The 21,659-nt window shown below is 33.0% G+C and overlaps 2 protein-coding genes across 5 annotated transcripts; one reads left to right on the top strand and one right to left on the bottom strand.

Annotated features, from left to right (window-relative positions):
- Positions 1-6,028: 6,028 nt before the first annotated feature.
- Positions 6,029-13,069, top strand: LOC109013072 (golgin subfamily B member 1). 4 transcript variants are annotated; one of them, XM_035692392.1, is made up of 5 exons: positions 6,029-6,115; positions 8,814-9,289; positions 9,445-11,425; positions 11,606-11,812; positions 12,458-12,775. In XM_035692392.1, exons 2-5 carry the CDS (start codon positions 8,919-8,921, stop codon positions 12,773-12,775), a joined length of 2,877 nt encoding a protein of 958 aa, XP_035548285.1. In that variant the 5' UTR covers positions 6,029-6,115; positions 8,814-8,918. The 4 variants fall into 4 exon arrangements, with proteins under 4 accessions (XP_035548285.1, XP_018850565.2, XP_035548284.1 ...); XM_018995020.2 differs by lacking the exon at positions 6,029-6,115 and adding an exon at positions 6,657-7,026 and having other exon boundaries at positions 12,458-13,069; XM_035692391.1 differs by lacking the exon at positions 6,029-6,115 and adding an exon at positions 6,657-7,022.
- Positions 13,070-15,990: 2,921 nt separating this feature from the next.
- On the bottom strand, positions 15,991-17,654 carry LOC118348987 (deaminated glutathione amidase, chloroplastic/cytosolic-like). Its single transcript, XM_035691749.1, has 5 exons — positions 17,511-17,654; positions 17,350-17,442; positions 17,107-17,209; positions 16,574-16,656; positions 15,991-16,350 (listed from the first exon to the last, which is right to left on the bottom strand). The coding sequence occupies exons 1-5, from the start codon at positions 17,631-17,633 to the stop codon at positions 16,309-16,311; spliced, it is 444 nt and encodes a 147-aa protein (XP_035547642.1). The 5' UTR covers positions 17,634-17,654; the 3' UTR covers positions 15,991-16,308.
- Between the last annotated feature and the right edge of the window lie 4,005 nt (positions 17,655-21,659).

Raw genomic sequence — 21,659 nt, 5'->3', positions numbered from 1 at the left:
CAACGTGATTATAATTATATTTCTCCCACCATTTGATTGAAACTTGGCAAGTTAAGAACATAATGGTATTGAAATAGAGGTTAACATATTCCCACTTCATAATCCAATTTGATTTTGTTTTGAGAAAGAAAATGAGAAGTGGCAGATATTGTTTCAATGCAGGTGGATAATCATTTTGGGATGAGAAGATTGTAAAATTTTATTGGAGAGGGACAGGAAGAATACAAGGTTCAGGTCCATAATAATCCCACCATATAAATTATTGCGGGAGTGTCTTAATCTCCTGTAATTTGTCAAAGTGGAGGAACTTGGAATTGTGCAAATTTTTATTTTGTTTTAAAAACATTTTTGTCCATACCTGTTGATAATCGTAGTAATCATAATATGACGGGTCATAAGGATGAAAAATAATCGAATCTGTGTCTACTAATATAAATTCATAAAAATGTTGTGTTTTTTTAATATTTTTCTAAACGTAATGCCAATCTGGTAATAGAAAGGCGTTGAGTAATTTCTGGGGATTTGGTAGGTGCTGAATTTCATCTTTAATTGGGAAGACTGGATACTAATGAGTCTTAATAATAATGGAGGATGCAAAATGTTGAGATAAAAGTGGAGGACTAAGAATCTGAGACGGAGTATAAGAAGAAGGTGAAACGACTTTTGAATATGTTGGTAATTTTGGAGATATTAATGGTAAAAATGAGTTGTAAGATGACCTGATTGATGGTGGTAATGTTCCTAATACTGTGTATGGGTTGAGAGTTGCAGAAGGGCAAGGTGAATGGTAGAGAGGAGATGATGGTCTAGCATATGAAGATTATAATTCGCTCTAGATTTTGAGGATGACGTGATTTTTCTTGTAAGAATTATTAGGATGGAAAATCAGGAAGATAGTTAGATTATTCTTTAATATGTTCAATATTAAAATTGAAAATACTTAATATAGCTTGTCATCTTGTAAATATTTGCTTAGCAATCAGGATTTTTTTATCTTTAGTCAAAATTTCCTTGGCTGATTTGCAATCTATTATTAGTAAAAGCATCTGATTTAATAAATCATATTGAAATTTAAAAATACATAATACAATAGTTAAAATTTATTTTTTAATTGTACTGTAATTCGTTTGAGCAGGATCCAACATTCTTTTTTATTGGTTCAAATTTTTGTTTCTTAACACGAGACTTCATTTGTTTTACAATATTTCTATGCTTCTCTGTACATGGAGGTAGATTCTTTTTTAATCTTTTGAATAATGGTTTACATAATAGTCTAAGTGATTGATAAAAATTTACAACATAATTAAGACTTCCCAATAATCTTTGTAATTGTTGCTTATCTTTAATTTAATCATAAAATTTATTAGCAAATTTTATTGCTCTACTAATTGGTGTAATTGTTCATTGATAAATATAATGCTTAAGGAATCTAATTTTATTTTGTAATAACTTTATTTTTTGTGAGAAAACAACTAATCCATTTTGTTTAATAATTTGAACAAACGTATTTAAATGTTTTCAAGTTTGCTCAATAGATGAATAAAAAATTCATACATCATCTATATAAACTATTGAAAAATAAGTGAAATGATTAGATATCTCATTCATAATGAATTCACTATGAGCATTTTTAATTTTTTTAATCTGACTGACAATAACGTTCTATTCATAATGTCCAAATGGAACTGTAAATATTGTTTTATACCTATATTTTTCAACGATTTGTATTTGCCAAAATCCATTTTTCATATTAAAATTTGAAAATACAATAGCATTATAAAGCCAATATATCTTTTTTATTAAGAATTTGATACTGAATCTATTGTAATATTTTATTTAATAGTTTGTAATTGATTACTAATCGAGGAACTCTTCATTCTAATTCTGTCTATTTCTAAATATAAAAACCAGCACAACTCTATGATGATTTACTTTTTCTTATTAATTCTTTTATTAACAGATCATTAATCTATTTTTTGTAAAATTCTAACAATTCATTGTTCGTTTGAATAAGTCTTGCTCTATTAGGAATATTTTTCTCATAAAATGTTTTATCATAGAGTAATTCAACTGTATTGTTCTCTATTCTATAAAGCATTTGGTAGACTAGAACATACTTCCTTTCCAATTATTTTTTAAAAATTATTAATTTTTAGATTAATAATGGATTTTTTTTCAATTCTTTAATATTTCAATTATTGTTTTAGGAAATTTATTTGTTTTTATTTTCTATTAATCTTATATTTTGTTAAAAAACTAATTTCCTTAATTAGTGAGACTTCTTTTAATGAATTGATCTCTTTTGAAACATGAGAAAATAAGAATTTAAATTAAATTTTTTGTCCAAATATTTTAGTAAAAATTTATTATTATATTACAGAGAAATGGTATAATAATTAGTAAAGCAATAAATGGATTTCTCAGTATTACTGTAGTATTAATATTTTTTTATTAAAACAAATGTTGTTTTAAAGCAAATTTCATTATTACAAATATCTGCATTTGATAATTTATAATTTATATTCAATTTGGTTCCATTGACTTGGGATAATATTTATTTTATTTTTTCAAAATATTTGAAAGGTATTTATTATTCTTGGATACAATTTAAATATGCTCCTATATCTAATAAAACAATTGTTGTAAAAGAAAATTCTTGATTAATTGAAACTGTTACTTCAGTATATAATTTCTAAAAATTTATTTTTTCAAAGATGTTAATAAAATTATCCATCTCATCCTTAATAATTATTGTTGAGCATCCTCTTTGTTCTTTATTAGGGGTATTAATGTTCTTATATATTTTTAATAATATAATTTATTGTAATAGTTGTTTATTTGAAACTTCTAATTTAAAACTAGATATTTTCAAAATTTTAATCTCTTGTTTTATTTCATTAATTTCTTAAAGTAAGTCTTGTAGTGTAACTTTTTGTTTTTTAGTTTTAAATCTACTTATTATTAAGGTTGAAAAAATAAACTAGAGAATCGGCCCGAACCGGTGGTCCGGTCCAATTCTGAACCAGTTCTGTCCAAGACCGGTTCTAATTTTAGGTTTTTCGACATCAAACCAGACTGATTTGTGTATATATATCCAGATATATATATATATATTTTAATTAATTTTTAATATTATATGAAATATTTTTTATATTATATAAAATTTTGATATATAATATATAATTATATATGAAATAAATTTATATTATAATTTATAACATAAAATTTTAATCTTAAATATGAAAATTTATTTGATCGTATGTTTTAATTTTTAATATTATATTAATTTTTTTCATATTATATATAATTTATATATATAATTATATATGAAATAATCTTATATTATAATTTATTACATAAAATTTTAATTTCAAACATGAATATTTGTTTGATCATATGTTATTCATATAATATATATATATATATATTAATTACATTTTATGGCCTAATAAATTCTCAACATATTCATTTTGATAAATACATTAATAACACTAATATATATTAGTATATTAATTACATTTTATGACCTAATACTAATATTATTAGTAATCCACTTTAAGTCTATATATAAATAACTATATAAATCACTATAGTATTAATAGTTATACTAATACTATATCACTATATGGTATTAGAGTGATATAGTAATACTAACACTATTAGCATTAGTATACTAATATTATTAGGTATAATGCTACACACAGTCGTGAAGTGTATAAGCACCGTGCAATTCTTTTGAAAAATAATAGGTTTCACTAATAAATTATTAATTTTTTATTATGTGGGTTCCGTATTTACTCATTTTTTTCAAAATGATTGCACGGCACTTTCACATTTCATGACTGTAAATATTATTTCTCCACTATTAGTGATATAATTATACTAATCACTATAAATAAATTACTATAATTAATACTAATATTTATACTAATACTAATATAGTTATATTTAGTATCACCATGTCACTATAATATATATATACACACTATATGTAGTAGTAACACTATAATAGTATAATATATTGTAAGAGTTATAGTATAATATATGTATAATAGTATAGTTAACTTACTATGTTAATATTAATATCATTATAACTATATATAGTATTAACTTAGTATATTATAGTATTTAATATTAGTATTAGTATTGGTATAGTTATTTAGCATTACAATATATATTAATTTTGATAAATATATACGAATTTTTGTCTCAACAGCATTGAGGAAGCAAAAGACGTTACTCGATTGTCAGTTTTTGACATGGGTAGAGATTTATGGAATTATAGTAATATATACAGGGTAACGATTTACAAAAATGGATGATTTTAATTAGGGGCGTAAAACCGTTTGTATATTATCAATTAACCTATCAATTCATAATTAACTAACGTGTGACATCTATTAGACTACGACCTAAGTTGCAACTTACAAGTAAATAAAAAGTATTTAAATTATTTATGCTTATCAGTTATTGCTTCATATATAAAATGTAAAAAATTATAAATAGCTCATTATGCATTAACTTAGAGAACTATCATAAATTATAATACATTAATATACTCTAAGTTAGTAACAAAGTAACAATTAACAATTAACATCATCAATATAATTATAAATTGATAATTAAACTAAATCACTATGTCTATAACTATAGTCTATAATTATAAAGAAATCACTATAACTCTATAAGACTATAATTATATATAGTATTAAATTATTAATATCACTACGACTAATGACTATAAGTAGGGGGGTGTAAACTCAAACCGGAAAACCGGACCGGACCGGACAGGTTTTATTGGTTTTGAACCGGTCCGGTCCGGAACTGGTTTTTAAAACGTAAAAACCGGCCGGTTCCGGTTTCGGGATTTTTTGGACCGGACCGAACCGGACCGGTTGATTAAAAAAAATAATATTTTTATATATAAGTTTTATACAAAATATTATATATATATATTAAATATTAATATATATAAGTTTTATATATAATGTATAATTATAAATTTTTATGTGAAATTTTATATATAATATATATATTCATATATGAAATAATTTTTTATTATAATTTATAAATTATTACATAAAATGTTAATGCTAAATCACTAAAAGTTTATAACTAATACTAATATATAACTTATAACTATACCAATAGTCTAATATTAATACTATTATATAGTCTAATATATTAATAAAAGTATAAAACAATATTTTTTAAATCAATTTTTTTTTATAAACAAATTTTTAATGACAAATTGTGAAATTTACATTTTAAAAAAATCGAAAAATCGGACCGGACCCGACCGGAAACCGGTAAAACCGGAAGTACCGGTTTAGGAGGGTAACCGATGCGTAATCGATTTTGAAAAATATAAAACCGGTACATATCGATTCGGTTCTAGATTTTATCCAAAACCAGACCGGACCGGACCGGACCGGTTACACCCCTAACTATAAGTTTATAACTAATATTGATATAACTATATTAATAATATAATATTAATACTATTATATAGTCTAATAGATTATATAGTTATATTAAATCACTATTAAATTTATAACTAATATTAATAATTTAATATAGTATTAATTATACTTGTACTAATATTTATTTCTATTATTTATTATCTATTATCTTCTTATATAACGGCTATTAAACGAGAATTCTTATTTTCCGTTATCTTTACGTTAATGAGATGTTTAGATTCGAAGATGAGTTGAGATGACTTGAGATGAACTGAGATGAGTTGAGATGGATTGTGAATAGTAATGAGATAAGTTGTGAATAGTAGTGAGATTTGTGAGTTAAAGTTGCTGAATAGTAATGAATAGTAGTGAGATGAGTTGAGATGAGTTGAGATGAGCTGAGATGACTTGCGAATCCAAACAAATCCGTGTTAAAGAACGCAGCTTTGGTCCAGATTTTAAAAGTCGAAAATTTCCCACAATTTCCTTAATCCTCAGAGCGCTTCTTATTCTATTACTCAGGATTCTTTTTTTCTTTTTCCTTGATAATCACACATCCTCCATTATTCTATTTCCGTAAAATTTCAAATCCGAAGAGTCGAAGAGAAAGCCAACCAGACAACGAGGGTTTGGGAATTTCCGACTGAAATAAGGTACGAAAATTTATCGTCATCCTTTCCCAAACTTTTCTGTTTTGAGTTTTGGTGTTTGTTCATAAAATAAATTAAAAAAAATTGGATTTTTATACGTTTCTGAGTTTCACATAACTAGGTTTTCATCGATGAGAAAGAAGATTTTTGTTTGGTTTTTTTGTTTGGTTTTATTTTATTTTTTTGTTCTGAGTTCTGGAATCTAATCTCTGGTTGTTCATTGATGACGAAAGTTAGTGTGCTGAAGTACATTGAAGCCGTTTGATCGCCTTAGAACTAATTCCCACGATAAAATTGGATGATTTGAATTTACTACATTACGTGGAAAATGTAATGAACGGTCCCGTAAGAGTTTGACACCTCATGATGAGTGAACCTTGACTAATGAGCCGGCATTTAAATTTTCTCTCGGGGCTTAGGTTCACCTGTATTCGAGTACACCTGATAACTACTTCACCAGACCCCGCTCCTCTTCCGCTTTATCCGCGGAATCAAAATTATTATTAAATTTTTTCTGTAAACGTTTATTTTCGGACGAAAAAACCCCTAATGGTCTCTCGTATGAGTCCCTCTCAGAGCCAAAGGAGTGAGAGGAGCTGATTTGTGTTTGAATTTTGAACTCTCTCTTTAAATTTTCTTTGTGCTTGTCCCTATCCTTTATTTGTATTTCTTTCTCCTTCATCATTAAAATCATCGATTTTTGTAAATCGTTACCCCGTATATATTACTATAATTTCATAAATCCCTGCCGCCGTCAAATCTCACTGGTTCAACTGCCGGCCGTGTAACGTCTTTTGCTTTCTCAATGCCGTTGAGAGCAAAATTCGTATCCCTGATAATTCGGATGTCTGAATTGGACTCCTTTTTTGAAATTTAAATTCCGTTAAAGAGAAGCATTCGTCCAGTAATGGTAGGTTAGTAACTCCGAGACTGCGAATTATTATGAGAAAAAATTGTGATTTTTTTTTTTTAAATTTTTTGCCGTTGCTTTATTATTTTTCTTTCGTCTACAAGATAAGTCGTTAGATTCAAAATTTTCGATCGTTTGAAGAGAAACTCGGTGTAGAACTTGTAAGTCCTGCTTTATGCAACTCTGTTTGTTTTGTTTTGTTTTTGCTTTTGTTTTTATAAATTTTTGAGGGAAAAGAAACTTGAAATTATAATTTCTTAAAACAGTTATTTGTTCCAATTACTTTCCGAAGCACCAAAGTTACCAAACAGAGGTTGGTTACTTTCGCCATCAACCTTTCTTGAAATTCTTTTGTAGTTGTAACTGCAAAAATTATAGAGTTCAGAGTCTTCTAGTAGGATTAGGATGGGAATGCCTCGATCTTGCGGAATCGAAAAGCCTTCAATCATTTGATCCATTCTAGTGTCAGAGTTAGGATAAAGGCTTTTAGGGTTTTAGGGTTCATCTCAATCAATAGCTTAGTCCTGATACCTTTATTTTCTAAAATGTAAACTATCCAGATTCTTTCTGTTTCTTTATTCTGTTTTTTAATATTTTATTTTCAACCTTTTTAATGATTTTTGGCAACAAAGGCGTTGCTGAAATTTGAGCTATAACTTTTCCTCGTACGCTTCTTCTTCTTCATCTTGTATTACTATGTAATCTTGTTTCGATTTTGTGTTTTTTTTTTAATTGCATATTTAATTGGTATGTCAAACTAGTCGTTGGCAACTGTATATCAAGCTCCTGATCTCTTGTTGAAGTTCACCTAATATTCAGCATCTTTTATTTTTTTAGATTATCGCATGGGATTAATTCATCAAGAAAGGGTATAAAGAACTTCCTGAATCTGTGTTTTTTTTTTAATTCCTCTTTTCTTTTAATTTTCTGTGTGGTGCTTCTACTTTACTATTGGAAGCATGCCTGAGGTTTTTTTGGCATTCAAATGTGTGGTGAACCATGAAAAGGCTGAAAGTTGTGATGGGTTGAACTTATTGACTTTTCTTCTAAATATGTGCCCTTTTTTTCCTTCTTTACCAAGGGATTTCGAGTTTGTTTGATATATTATTTGTCTTTTCAAATTAATCTGTTAGTCTGTTAAACTTTTTCTGCAAATATGCTTACTGTTTAGCGACTTGGAATATGTAGGATGTTCATATTTTTTTATATTATTCGGGCATGGAAAATGTTGTTTTTCATCCTGGATTTTTTTTATTCCCAATCACACTGCTAATGTATCGTATTTTAAGTAGCTTTTCATTTAATTTTTGATCTTTGAAGTCACTTAAAATGTGTTACATCATTTCGTGAGGCTGAGGATGATAAAATAAAAGATGAAGAGTAACATTGCTGTTTGGGCATTCAAGATATTCTATTTGAGGGTATATGTTGTAAAATTTGATAGGATGCGCACTCTGGTTCCCAATTTTTTTTTTTTTTACTATTTTGACAAGTATATGGACATTATTATTCCAGACTCTGTTGTTGATTTCGTTACCAGTCCTTTGGGTTCCTCTTATAATGATTATTCTCTTACTACATGCTTTAATTTTCTTATTTAGAATATTTCTTTTGGAAAAGAAATCCAAATTTTTGAGCTTGCATGAGATGTGTTTTCTTTTTTTACAAGTTAAAAATCCAAAAAAGAGATTGATTATAATTTCTCTTCTGGTTCACTTTTTTTTTACCTTATTTCTAGCGGTCTCGGTGATGGTTATGTGGATCTGTATTTTTCTTTTTTTTTTATTCCAGGTTTAGTTAGATCTCATCATTTTTAGAGCTTGGCCTAAAAGATCACGTCTAAATACTGGAAACTTTCATGAGCTCTAGTTTTCGATTCCAGCTGAAGATTTACTCATGAAGAAGTTTTTCTTTTTCAAATCATCTGCATCTTGCAATGGAAACAACAATGGGTTTCCTCCAGCATCAACAGATAAGCAAGTTTATTGGGAGAAACCATTGGAAAGTGGCGTGAGAAGTCAAAATAATGACAAAGCGGAGAATAGTTTTAGGAGTCCTAGGCCATTGTTTCCCAAATCTCAAAAGCAAGCATCTGATTGCCAGAGCTCCAATACCGGTTCAGATCTTAGAAGGAGCCGCTCATTGTCATCAGCTGCCTTCGGTGATGGGCCAGGACAAACTGATTTTTCTTGCTTGAATGATCGAAATAGATCTCCTTCTAGTAATACCAGCAGTGCTCTACATCAGCAACGTGATCATTTATCTCGGTGAGTCTGCTAGGTCAGTTAAATTATATGAACCCGAACTTGTTGCCTGAAGCTTATTTTTTTTGAAGACATTATTAAAAAATTATGTCACATGAAAAACCTGTTTAGAATTTGCTTGGTGAAACTAATTTTACCGGGGTTCCTTTATGTGATAGTGGTCGGACTTTTACTCCTGAGAGGCAACACAAGACAAAACAATTCGAAGAGCCAGCTTTTCAAAATGTACACAGATCAGAGAGGCCTGGTTCTTCTAGAACCTATAATGACTCGTCATCTATTAGCTCTAGTAATATTTCAGGTAAGATTGTGGACCGCTACATTGATGGAGAGCAGCAGCAGGAAAGAAGCAGGACCAATAACAGTTCTCAGAAAAATTATGCTGGACATAATGGGAGGCTTTCCCCACGGGTTCATTATGCAGCACCTACTTCACCAGCAGATAGCATCAAAGAAAAACCAAGGGCTTGTTCATTTAGGGAATTTAAAAGTTCCCGTCTTCGGTTCTCACATAAAGATTGGGCAGAAAATGGATTTGGGCATGAATCTCCAAGGAGACTTGCGAAGAATGTTATTGAGAGACTCTCCCAGTCTAATGGTTTCCCCAAAACAGTTTCAAAGGAGTTTGATGCTCCAATTACGATTGAGGATATTTATGGTAGATCCTTGGATGGCTGCTTCAGTTCAAGCTCGGATGTGGCTGTCCAAAAAAGTTCTCTTTTGGATGAACTGCATGAAACAGTTAACGAGTATCACGTAGAGGATAACTCAGGATTCCAAAGATGGAACCAATTTCATGGTGGAATTAGTGAAGATGTGAATTCTGATGAAATCGAAGATGACATTGATGCAGAACTACAAAGAAGATCCAGAGAAGCAGAGGAGAGGGTCATGCTTCTTTCTGGAGAACTTGAGCACGAAAGCTTTATTCAAGATGGTGAGTTTGATGCATCAATGTTGATTCAAACAATTAGAAACCTAACAGAGCAGAGGATAAACTTAGCACTTGAGGTTTCAAGCCTTTTACAGTCACAAATGGCTGAGAGGGCTTCCGCAAGGGAAGAACTCAGATGTGCAAATGCAGAATTGGAGTCTCAAACCCGAAGACTCGAGAAGGAGAAGAATGAGTTGCAGTCCGGACTGGAAAAGGAGTTAGATAGAAGGTCGAGTGACTGGTCATTCAAGCTTGAGAAATTTCAGTCAGAAGAGCAGAGGCTTCGTGAGCGAGTTAGAGAGCTTGCAGAGCATAATGTCTCACTTCAAAGGGAAGTTTCTTCTTTTAATGAGAGAGAAAGAGAGAGCAGGATCGCAGTGACAAATTCCGAGCAGCAACTTAAGGACCTGAGTACAGAGGTGAAGGAAATAAAAGAGGAAAACCAAGTTTTACAACAGAAGCTCTCTGAATTTCAAGAGAAGTATAGAGCAGCAGAAGAAGATCGGGTCTTCATCCAAAACAATTTTAAAGAGAAGGAGAAAGAATGCAAAGGGTTGCATAGATCTGTTACAAGATTACTAAGGACTTGCTGTGAACAAGAGAAGACAATTGATGGCTTGCGAGAAGGCTTTAGCGAAAAACTTGGGGGGAATCAACCGGTGGAGAAGTCTGATAAGCATGTGGCTAAATTACAGACAGAACAAATGAGGTTGACAGGGGTAGAACTTGCTTTGAGAAGGGAATTAGAATCTTGTAGGCTTGAAGTTGATTCTCTTCGACATGAGAATATGAACTTATTAAACCGCTTAAAAGGTAATGGGAAAGAAAGTATTGCTTTAACTTTCAGGCTAGATAAGGAGTTGTGGACCTGCATCTGTTGCTTACAGAATCAAGGGCTATCAATGCTAAATGAGAGCACCCATTTATGTTCAAAGATGTTGGAATTCATTAAAGGGAAAGCAGTCCAACATCTACCAGATGGTAAGCAGTGTGTGGAAGTTATCAAGAATGGTTTGGATTCACAATTCGTTATTGAAACTGAGGTGAAAGTTCAGGGATTTAAGCGGGGAACTGAGAACCTAGCAAGGAGTTTGCAGATGATGTCTACTTTGTTGCATGAGAAGTCCATTTCATCTGCTTCTAAATTACAGCCACAGTGTGTCGATGCTGATGGATCAGTGACACCAAATGATCAAACTTCAGAGGTAAGTTGCTGCTGCAAGTTGTTAAATTTCTGAGCAAGCACACCTAATACAAAGTTTTTTATTGTTTGTTACCTATTAATGCATTTTAATACTCTTGTTTATATGTTCACTTGAATTGATCTGGGAGTGGTAAATCCCTTTTTCCCATTGATAATATTGTTGCTGTTTTTTCTTATGTAGGATGCTATAAGATCTGAGCTTAAAGCAGAAGCTTTGCTGACCAGTCTGTTAAGAGAGAAACTTTATTCTAAAGAGCTGGAAGTTGAGCAGTTGCAAGCTGAACTAGCGACAGCAGTAAGAGGCAATGATATGCTCAGGTTTGAAGTTCAAAATGCAATAGATAACCTTTCCTTTGTCACTCACAAGTTGAAGGATCTTGAACTTCAGGTAATTCTTACTTTCGTCTCGGTTTTGGAAAGTTTATGTTCAATCCCAGTAATATATATGTGATTGGTTATACATGTAACTTATTATTTTACAATGTGATTTTGCATCCACGCGTGTAAGATAAAGCTTATTTGATGTAAACTTCATAGACTATTATGATTTTGTTTGGTTAGATTGAGTTCCAGAATAGGCCTAGAATATTTTATTATGTTAGTTAGAAAAGCTAACAGATGCCACAGAATAAAGAAGCTTTGGAATAAGCTGGATTCTTCTGGATATCCAATGTAATCAAGTAGTTGTAGGATTTGAATTAGCGAACTTATGAAGTGCTGAATTGTAAGTACTTTAAACCGAGAGGAACAAAAAGTATATGTAGTATTTCTTAACAAGTTCCTGGATAACTATTGATCATAGTGACGATATTGGGGATGGTGATGAGTCACGTGACATGCTTTATAGTGCCAACTGCTGGGCAGTTAAGAAAGGCATCCCAAGAATGAGCATGATCATAACAGCGAAGTTCATGCGGATGATACTTTATGATACTTTTTTTTTTGATGGGTAATACTTTATGATACTTTTTGTTACAAGTATTTGCGTTGTCAGACTTGAAAAAAAGAAGTTAAGTTTCTTTCTATATAACAGATGCTGAAGAAGGATGAAAACATAAACCAGCTTGAAAATAACCTCGAAAAATCTCTGAAGGAATTAACGATTATGAGAGGGATATTACCGAAAGTTTCAGAGGAGAGAGATTTGATTTGGGAGGAAGTGAAGCAATACAGCGAGAAGAACATGCTATTGAACTCTGAGGTTAGGGCATTGAAGAAGAAGATAGAGGCACTTGATGAGGACGTACTTCTGAAGGAAGGTCAGATCACAATCCTGAAAGACGCCATAGGGAAAAAACCTTTTGACCTTCTTGCCAGCCCTGACTCTTTGCAAGATTTTCTGCTGGAATGATTGAGAATTTGCGAGAAAGCTACGTTGGATTTTTCTTTAAGGTGAATAACCACACTGTTCATAGTCCTATACTTTGTGCTTTGAGGCTGCTCTTTTGTACCTTTTCTTTTCTTTTCCTTTTACTTTAGTGAAGGTTATGATAATGAGTAAAAGAAACATATTGTGATTCTTTTGTGATTGGCCTGTTCACATAATTGTATGTAGTTTGTTTTGGAGCTTAGCAATACCAGAGGAATGTCTTTGAAACTCTTTCTGATGTAGCTTTTGAATCCAATGGAATCTCTCTTGGAAAAATGCTTTTCTCCCTTGTGTTGGTTAAATTCTTTGTTTGTGGAGGAGAAAAAAAGGAAACAAAGATGTACTTAGCCACCGTAAAAACATGTAGTTTAGCGGACATGACATTGTTTGCTTAGGCCTCATTTGGATACAGAAATGGTTTCATCTCATCCCATCTTATTATTATAATTTTTTTAAATTTTCACACAAAATATAATAAATAATTTAATTTTGTAAAATTTTAAAATAATAATAATATTAAAAAATAATATTATAATAATATTTTATTTAATTTTTAACTTTCATCTTAAATTATTTTTTCTTATCTCATTATTCAAACGGGACCTTAATCGATCACGGGTAGACGTTCCTGTACCACACAACACTGTTTAGACTCTTTAGAGTCTATAATATTAACGTGAGGTTTCCTACTTCTCTTATTTTCTTCAAAGTCACCAATCGATGTCCATAGACAGGCCCATCTTTCAGTTTTCTACGAGGGTTTCTTACTAAATGGTCCTGTAGCTTTTATTTATTCAGATACCAACCTGTATTTTTTCCTATAAAACTTCAATAATACATTATACAATTAAAAAGAAAAAGGATTGTCCACCGTTGAGGACATTGTAGTTAATCCCCCCCGAAATCATACTGTAGACCTTTCTTGAGTGTTCGGAAATAATTATTATATTATTAAGCTGATACGTAGAGTACATAATTTTAAAGAGAGTATCTTCCTGCAGGACTTTCCAATTTCTTCCAAATAATAGCCTCTAATGGTAGCCTGCCACGTAGACAGCCCATTTTCGAAAGTCTGGATCGCATTGTAGAGGAAGAAAAAAAATTCTTCCTCACTCCCGAGTCCTCCCTTCCCCCTTCTCTCTCTCTCTCCTCACAAGTAAAGTTCTTGCCTTTTCGTGTCAAACTCAGGGCCATTAACAAAAAGCTCAAAACTGGAGGAAAATAAAGATTTGGCTGAGGTTTTTCGAGTCCAACTCCAACCTTCTTTCGTTCTCAACCGTATTAACGAAAGCTAGAATGCTCTTCAGCTTATGCAGAAAAAATCTTATGAAATTAAACAAATATTTAACGATCCACGAGGAACTAAATTCACAATATTTCAGAAAATCCAATCTGTCACCCACCAAGTTCCCTCGCCGCAGTTTCAACACAAAAAAGATTCTTGTGTGTTTTGTTTTGTGGTTTGCTAATTAATTTCAATGGAGAAAAGAAAGTATTTTTAGCATTTTCTATTTAGAGACTGGGGCTATGAAAGCAACCAGACCTATTCGAAGGTGAATGCTCATGGTATTTTGCGAGGAGGGCAATTTTTAGATGTTTAAATTTGTAGATTCACATATGGGGCTAGATTTGTAAAAGGTGATTTTTTTTTTTTTAAAATTTTTGAGAGAGAAAATGAAAGAAAGTTGGGAATTGGTAAATCCAATCTGATTACTGGCACTCCGAGTAAGAATTTACAGATCACCGTGTACAATCTTGGCAATGTTGTTGAGTGCAAAGCCCAAGTCCTACTTTGATTTTGGGTTTGATGGTAGAGGCAAGTTTAGCAGAGAAAACCTATAATTTTCAACCAAACTCAGTTCATCATTAACCCAAATCCATAGGAACCATTTTATACGAAATGTGTCCCTTTTCTGTAATGGTTTCATTTTCTACCATTTTCAATAAGCAAATAGAAGAGTGGTCCCAATGGCGATGGAGATAGATAGAGGATGACGACAGACTGGTTGCGGAGGCGAAATGGTCCGACACAAAGGTTTGAAGGGGTGACGGTTGTACGACATGCAATAGTGGGGTGGGTGCAAAGTGCAAATGTGTCGAAGTGGTCTCTCTTCGAAAAAATCTTCTTCACACTACTGTTGATAGAAACCCAGGCACACTTAACGTGCTGGGTTGAAAAAAAAAAAAAAAACTATATGAGGTGTGTGGAGAGTGCAATATATAATAGGCTGATCTCTAGTATTTCTCTTTTGTATGAGTCTGATATGTCAGCATAGCATTGGTTACTGTTAAACTCACAACTTCGGCATTACCGTTCTAAAGAGGAACTGAATTTTAAATAGTAAGATTTTATTTGTAACATTTAAAATTTATTTTTCAAATCAAATTATGCTACATAAGTATTTACTTAAATGTGTTCTATACACCGACTTGAGAATATAATTTTTTGTTAAGAAAATAAAAAAACCTAATATTTCTCAGTAGTCTATAGGTAAGAATAAAAATAAAGTTTTATATTGTTATTGCTTATGCTGATGATTGTTTTATACTTCAAAAGAGCACTAGAAAATCAAGAGAATCGATTGGAATGTTAACAGATAAAGAGACCTGAGAAGTTTTCGCAAACAGAATCAAACAAATACATAGCAATAGACATGAAAGCAAAGGCTATCTATGTGAGTTTGAGCTTTTGTTCAAGGTTAATTCAGACGCTTTAAGATGAAAACGAAGACATAAATATAGGGACTAGAGAGATTAACTCTGATGACATCAGAAAGCACTTACTACGTCAAACTTAAGAAGTAAAAAACAATTTAAACAAAACTTGGACACACCACCAGGCTCTTCATCTACATTGTAACGGATTATTGGGAGGCGCTCCTGTTTCGGCTAATACAAAGGCCGTCAGAACCAGAGCCAATTTTCTCAGAGATTGGCTTGGAACAAGTGATGGTGCCGGAAGCGGTCTTCATTTTTAGAGGTTGTGCAAAGAAAGCAGGGATTGGAATTAGATGGAGATTTTCCCTCATTTCATGGCAACTGAAATAGATCTAAATGGTGTGCATGGCTGTTGAAAAGTACAAAGATCGGTTACTTGAACTAAGCACGCACATACCTTCTTTCAAAAAAAAGGTAATAATCCAGAAGAATGTAACACCTCCCAATTTGAAAACACAAGAATGTAACACCCTAATGCATAAACATGCAAAAGAAGCGCACTTATTGACTGCTTGACGATGAAGGAAATCAAGTCCCAACGTGAAACGTAATAATCCAGAAATTCATGTATAGACAAATGCATTTGTTGAGAGAATACATATTTAATAGATCGCTGAGTCGCTGACAAAGGAATTCATAAGTTAATTATGCCAATTCAGATCGCCAAGTAACATTATCTCCCATAAACCAAGCAAGTTGCTCTTTCTTCTTACATAAAAGTTCACAAAGGCTTGAAATGGCTCTAGCATATCACCTAGATGGCAGCAGATGCATGATTTATATGCCAGGTCCACAATTTATAGGGATGCTGATTTCCAGAAGTCAATTGGCTTCCGTTGCTGAATAAGGACATTCAATTAGAAACACAAGAAAAAAAGGCATCTATAAACTAAATTTTTATTTAATAGAAAGTAAAACTATGCATGTGGTGCACAAGTCTAACCCGTTGCCTTCGGTAAAGAAACGAGTCAAACTCACCTATCATCTAGTCAGTTGAAAATTATTTGAGGCTCTGTTTAATTAAAAATAATTTTTTTCCTGGGAGAGGCTTTTAGAGTTTACCATGGCAATTGGCATCTTCGCTCTTACTGAATCAATTAGTGAGAAATCAATTTCCGCTACAGCAATTCCTGTTGACAATCGATCTGAAAACAGAGAAACAGAACCGGATGTGAAAATTAAGCCAGCCACAGCTGCTAGCATGCGTGCTACAGGTACTGAAAGTAACAAAAGGCAGCATTTCTATAAAATTAAGTTCCCCTATAAAAGTCTGAGCCTTGGGGAAAGAGACAGTTGCTCCAAGAAATAAGCATTAAGAACTTAAGACATAATCTTTTATTTTGGAGGATGAATACGGTGATGTTGAACACACCCACGAGCAAATCAAACATAAAAATTTGAACACGATTCTAGTTAATCTATATGTCTGGTTTAGATTGTGAGCCAAACTCATCATGTTTCCAGAACCACAGGGCGAGTTGACTAACTAGCTAATCACACATTCATTTAGTAGTTATACCTCCAATTTTACTTATTTAAGTAGAGGATCAATCACAGGTGAAGCTTCAGAATGAACAAAGGGGAATGGTTCTTACCAGGCAGTCGACCAACTACAGTTCCCCATGGATCAATTATTATTGAGTCACCATAGCTTTCTCTTTTATCATTGTTCATTCCAGCTTGTGTAGCAGCTACAACCTGATAATGCATTCAGCAAATAATTCTCCACATGATGCAGTAAGGGATGATATGGCACTTGAGAAAAACTTGTCAATGAACTTGATTTTACTATGAATTTCATTCAAAATCTTTCTACTAGAGGTGAAAATGGAACATACATAACATTGAGTCTCAATTGCACGAGCACGAAGAAGAATCTCCCAGTGTGCCTGACCAGTCACTTTAGTGAAAGCTGAGGGAACCAATAGGACCTGCAGACTTACAAGTGTTATATACAACACAACCCATTCAAATACAAAGCTAAGAAATCCACTCATGCCTGCGCATCATGTTGGAATCTAAGCTGCTGGTAAAGCTCTGGGAATCTCAAATCATAGCAAACTGTTAGGCCCAAACGTCCAACGGGGCTGTCTACAGCAACAATGTCCTTTCCTAAAAACATTGTAGCTTTACTTGCTTAGATGTGAAAAAAATAATTGTTTATGGAAATGTAAAGATCATCTATTGTCCAATTGGACAAAAACTTATGCTGTTTCACAATTAGTCCAACAATGTATATCGAGCAAACACAACAACACCCCCAGCCCAAAAATACATGTAGCAAACTGCACAAAGATCCCAAAAGATAAAGGGAAACATGCTAACGAAATAGTTCCCAGAATGAGGAGATACCAAAACTTGAACAAAGATCTCACTAACAACTAAAGTAGAATAGAATGGGCAAGTGACTTAAAGCTTAGGCTGTTATGAAATATGCCTAACAATATATATCAAGCTCACACGTACTAAATACGGACAAAATGCGAATAAGAAAAATTAACCTTCCCCCGCAAACCACATTAAAAAATTAAAAATAATGGTAATAACCACTAGACTTCCAGTAATCACGGCCCACAGGGTTAGTTATGGCTAAAGGATACCATCACATATGGAGTTAACCAACTATACAAAAAAAAAAAAGGACATGAAAATAAACACTTTTTTTTTTTATAGGTAATCAAAGATATTGTATTTATAGAACTAGGCAAGGCCTAAGTACACAGGAAATATACATGAAAAATGCCTAACTAGAGGTTACAATAGAAGAAACAGATCATGGACACTAAGTCCGTTACAAACTATAGCCCTCGCCCATAGGAACAATGACTTAAAAAAGAAAACTTTAAGCTCATCCATAGTTCTCTCTTGATCATCAAAACATCTAGCATTTCTCTCACTCCAAATACACCAACACATGCATATTGGTACCAATCTCCAAATTGCCGCTACCTGAGAATCTCCGTGTAGTCCTCTCCAGCTTGCGAGGAAATCCACCAATCTACAAGGCATAACCCAAGACAATCCGACTCTTGAGAAAAAATCATCCCATATAGCCTTGGCCACCTCGCAATGTAAAAGCAAATGATCAACTGACTCCCCATGCTTTTTACACATACAACACCAATCTAGGACAATAATCCGTCGTTTCCTCAAATTATCTATAGTGAGAATTTTGTCCAAAGATGCTGTCCAAACAAAGAAAGCTGCTTTTGAAGGAGCTTTCGTCTTCCATATACTCTTCTACGGGAACATAGACATTCCGGAGTTCGTGAGTTTTTGGTAAAAACAATTGACAGAGAAGATACCTTTCTTAGAATGATTCCAATGCATTTTATCTCCGGAGCCCCCTGGAATACTTGCGGAATATAATGTCGCAAAAAACTCCGTAATAGACTCCAACTCCCAATCATGAGTTGCCCTAATGAAATCAATATTCCATTAAGGGGTGCCATTTGAAAAGACCAAAAGGTCGGCAATCGATGCCTCCTTTACTCTAGCAAGCACAAATATGGTAGGGAAGGTATCTCGTAGACAATGGTTACCACACCATATATCAAGCCAAAAACAGACACGCAATCCATCGCCTGCAACAAAATGTTCATGACCCCAGAAGGTCCCCCAAAGGCTCCTAATGTTTTTCCACAAACCCACTCCATGAGTGCCTCGTACCTCATTCGAGCACCATCCTCCCCAAATTTTCCTAAATTGAGAATCTATAACGGACTTCCATAAAGCCTCCCTTTCATTTTGGTACCTCCACAACCACTTACCCAAAAGAGTTTGATTGAATTTCATCAAGTGGTGAATCCCCAACCCTCCCCAAGAAATTGAGATACAAATTGTTGACCAGTTAACCAGGTGGAATTTAAACTCTTCCCCCAATCCACTCCATAAGAAATCCCTTTGTAACTTCTCAGTGCGATTAGCCACCTTTATGGGAAGCGGGAATAAAGACAAAAAATAGGTAGGTGAGTTAGAAAGAGTGCTTTTAATCAAAATTAACCTACCACCTTTCGACAAGTATAGCCTCTTCCAAGCAGCCAATCTGCATTCCACCCTTTCGACTACATAGTTCCAAATCCTTTCAGATTTAAAAGAAGCACCCAAACGTAAGCCAAGATATTTCAAAGGAAGCGAAGATATCTTACATCCCAGGGTAGTAGCTAAAATCTCCACATCAGGGGCAACCCCCACTGGCACTATTTCCGACTTTGCAAGGTTGATGCTCAAACCTAACATAACAACAAAGCAAAAGAGTAGCACCCTCAAGTCTTGGAGTTGTCCAAGGTGTGCACCACAAAATATAAGTGTGTCATCAGCAAATAACAAGTGAGAAATGTGGAGATTGCCATTCCACATCGAGAAACCATGGAGTAACCCACCATCCACCAGACCCTCAATCATCTTGCTGAGAGCTTCCATGACAAAAAGGAAAAGAAGAGGAGAAAGCATATCTCCCTATTGCATATGTTACAAATCACCCTTCAAGAGCCTTTGTGTCGGCCATTTCGCCTCACAACCAGTCAATAAGTCCTCTATCTATCTCATCATATTGGGACCACTCTTCCTATTTGCTTATTGAAAATGGTAGAAAATGAAACCATTACAGAAAGGACACATTTCGTATAAAGAATGGTTCCTATGGATGGGTTAATAGTGAACTGAGTTTGGTTGAAAATTATATCTCTGTAAACTTGCCTCACCATCAAACCCAAAATCAAAACAGGACTTAGGCTTGCACTCAACAACATTACAGGTGATTGTGCACGGTGATCACCAATTCTTACTCAGGTGCAGTAATCAGATTGGATTTACTTAGTCCCAACTTTCTTTCATTTTCTCTCACCAAGAATTTAAAATCACCTTTTACAAATCTAGCCCCATATGTGAATCTACAAATTTAAACATCTAAAAATTGCCCTCCTCGCAAAATACCATGAGCATTCACCTTCGAATAGGTCTGGTTGCTTTCATAGCCCCAGTCTCTAAATAGAAAATGCTAAAAATACTTTCTTTTCTCCATTGAAATTAATTAGCAAACCACAAAACAAAACACACAAGAATCTTTTTTGTGTTGAAACTGCGGCGAGGGAACTTGGTGGGTGACAGATTGAATTTTCTGAAATATTGTGAATTTAGTTCTTCGTGGATCGTTAAATATTTGTTTAATTTCATAAGATTTTTTCTGCATAAGCTGAAGAGCATTCTAGCTTTCGTTAATACGGTTGAGAACGAAAGAAGGTTGGAGTTGGACTCGAAAAACCTCAGCCAAATCTTTATTTTCCTCCAGTTTTGAGCTTTTTGTTAATGGCCCTGAGTTTGACACGAAAAGGCAAGAACTTTAGTTAATGAGGAGAGAGAGAGAGAGAAGGGGGAAGGGAGACTCAGGAGTGAGGGAAAGAATTTTTATTCTCCTCTACAATGCGATCCAGACTTTCGAAAATGGGCTGTCTACGTGGCAGGCTACCATTAGAGGCTATTATTTGGAAGAAATTGGAAAGTCCTGCAGGAAGATACTCTCTTTAAAATTATGTACTCTACGTATCAGCTTAATAATATAATAATTATTTCCGAACACTCAAGAAAGGTCTACAGTATGATTTCGGGGGGGATTAACTACAATGTCCTCAACGGTGGACAATCCTTTTTCTTTTTAATTGTATAATGTATTATTGAAGTTTTATAGGAAAAAATACAGGTTGGTATCTGAATAAATAAAAGCTACAGGACCATTTAGTAAGAAACCCTCGTAGAAAACTGAAAGATGGGCCTGTCTATGGACATCGATTGGTGACTTTGAAGAAAATAAGAGAAGTAGGAAACCTCACGTTAATATTATAGACTCTAAAGAGTCTAAACAGTGTTGTGTGGTACAGGAACGTCTACCCGTGATCGATTAAGGTCCCGTTTGAATAATGAGATAAGAAAAAATAATTTAAGATGAAAGTTAAAAATTAAATAAAATATTATTATAATATTATTTTTTAATATTATTATTATTTTAAAATTTTACAAAATTAAATTATTTATTATATTTTGTGTGAAAATTTAAAAAAATTATAATAATAAGATGGGATGAGATGAAACCATTTCTGTATCCAAATGAGGCCTAAGCAAACAATGTCATGTCCGCTAAACTACATGTTTT

The sequence above is a fragment of the Juglans regia genome, chromosome 7 (genome assembly GCF_001411555.2).
Source record: "Juglans regia cultivar Chandler chromosome 7, Walnut 2.0, whole genome shotgun sequence".
In the NCBI taxonomy this organism is placed as follows: domain Eukaryota; kingdom Viridiplantae; phylum Streptophyta; class Magnoliopsida; order Fagales; family Juglandaceae; genus Juglans; species Juglans regia.
Note: the sequence above shows the minus strand (reverse complement) of the source record. Positions and strands in the feature narration are given on the sequence as shown.

Bases quoted from the DNA above. Each gene is read 5' to 3' on its own strand.
- LOC118348987 (XM_035691749.1), bottom strand. From the start codon at position 17,633: ATGTTTTTAGGAAAGGACATTGTTGCTGTAGACAGCCCCGTTGGACGT. The intron at 17,443-17,510 runs GCATGAGTGGAT...GTAAGTCTGCAG, and splicing joins GATTCCAACATGATGCGCAG to GTCCTATTGGTTCCCTCAGC. The intron at 16,351-16,573 runs GTAAACTCTAAA...GTCCTTATTCAG, and splicing joins CGAAGATGCCAATTGCCATG to CAACGGAAGCCAATTGACTT.
- LOC109013072 (XM_018995020.2), top strand. From the start codon at position 8,919: ATGAAGAAGTTTTTCTTTTTCAAATCATCTGCATCTTGCAATGGAAAC. The intron at 9,290-9,444 runs GTGAGTCTGCTA...TTTATGTGATAG, and splicing joins CAACGTGATCATTTATCTCG to TGGTCGGACTTTTACTCCTG. The intron at 11,426-11,605 runs GTAAGTTGCTGC...TTTCTTATGTAG, and splicing joins CAAATGATCAAACTTCAGAG to GATGCTATAAGATCTGAGCT.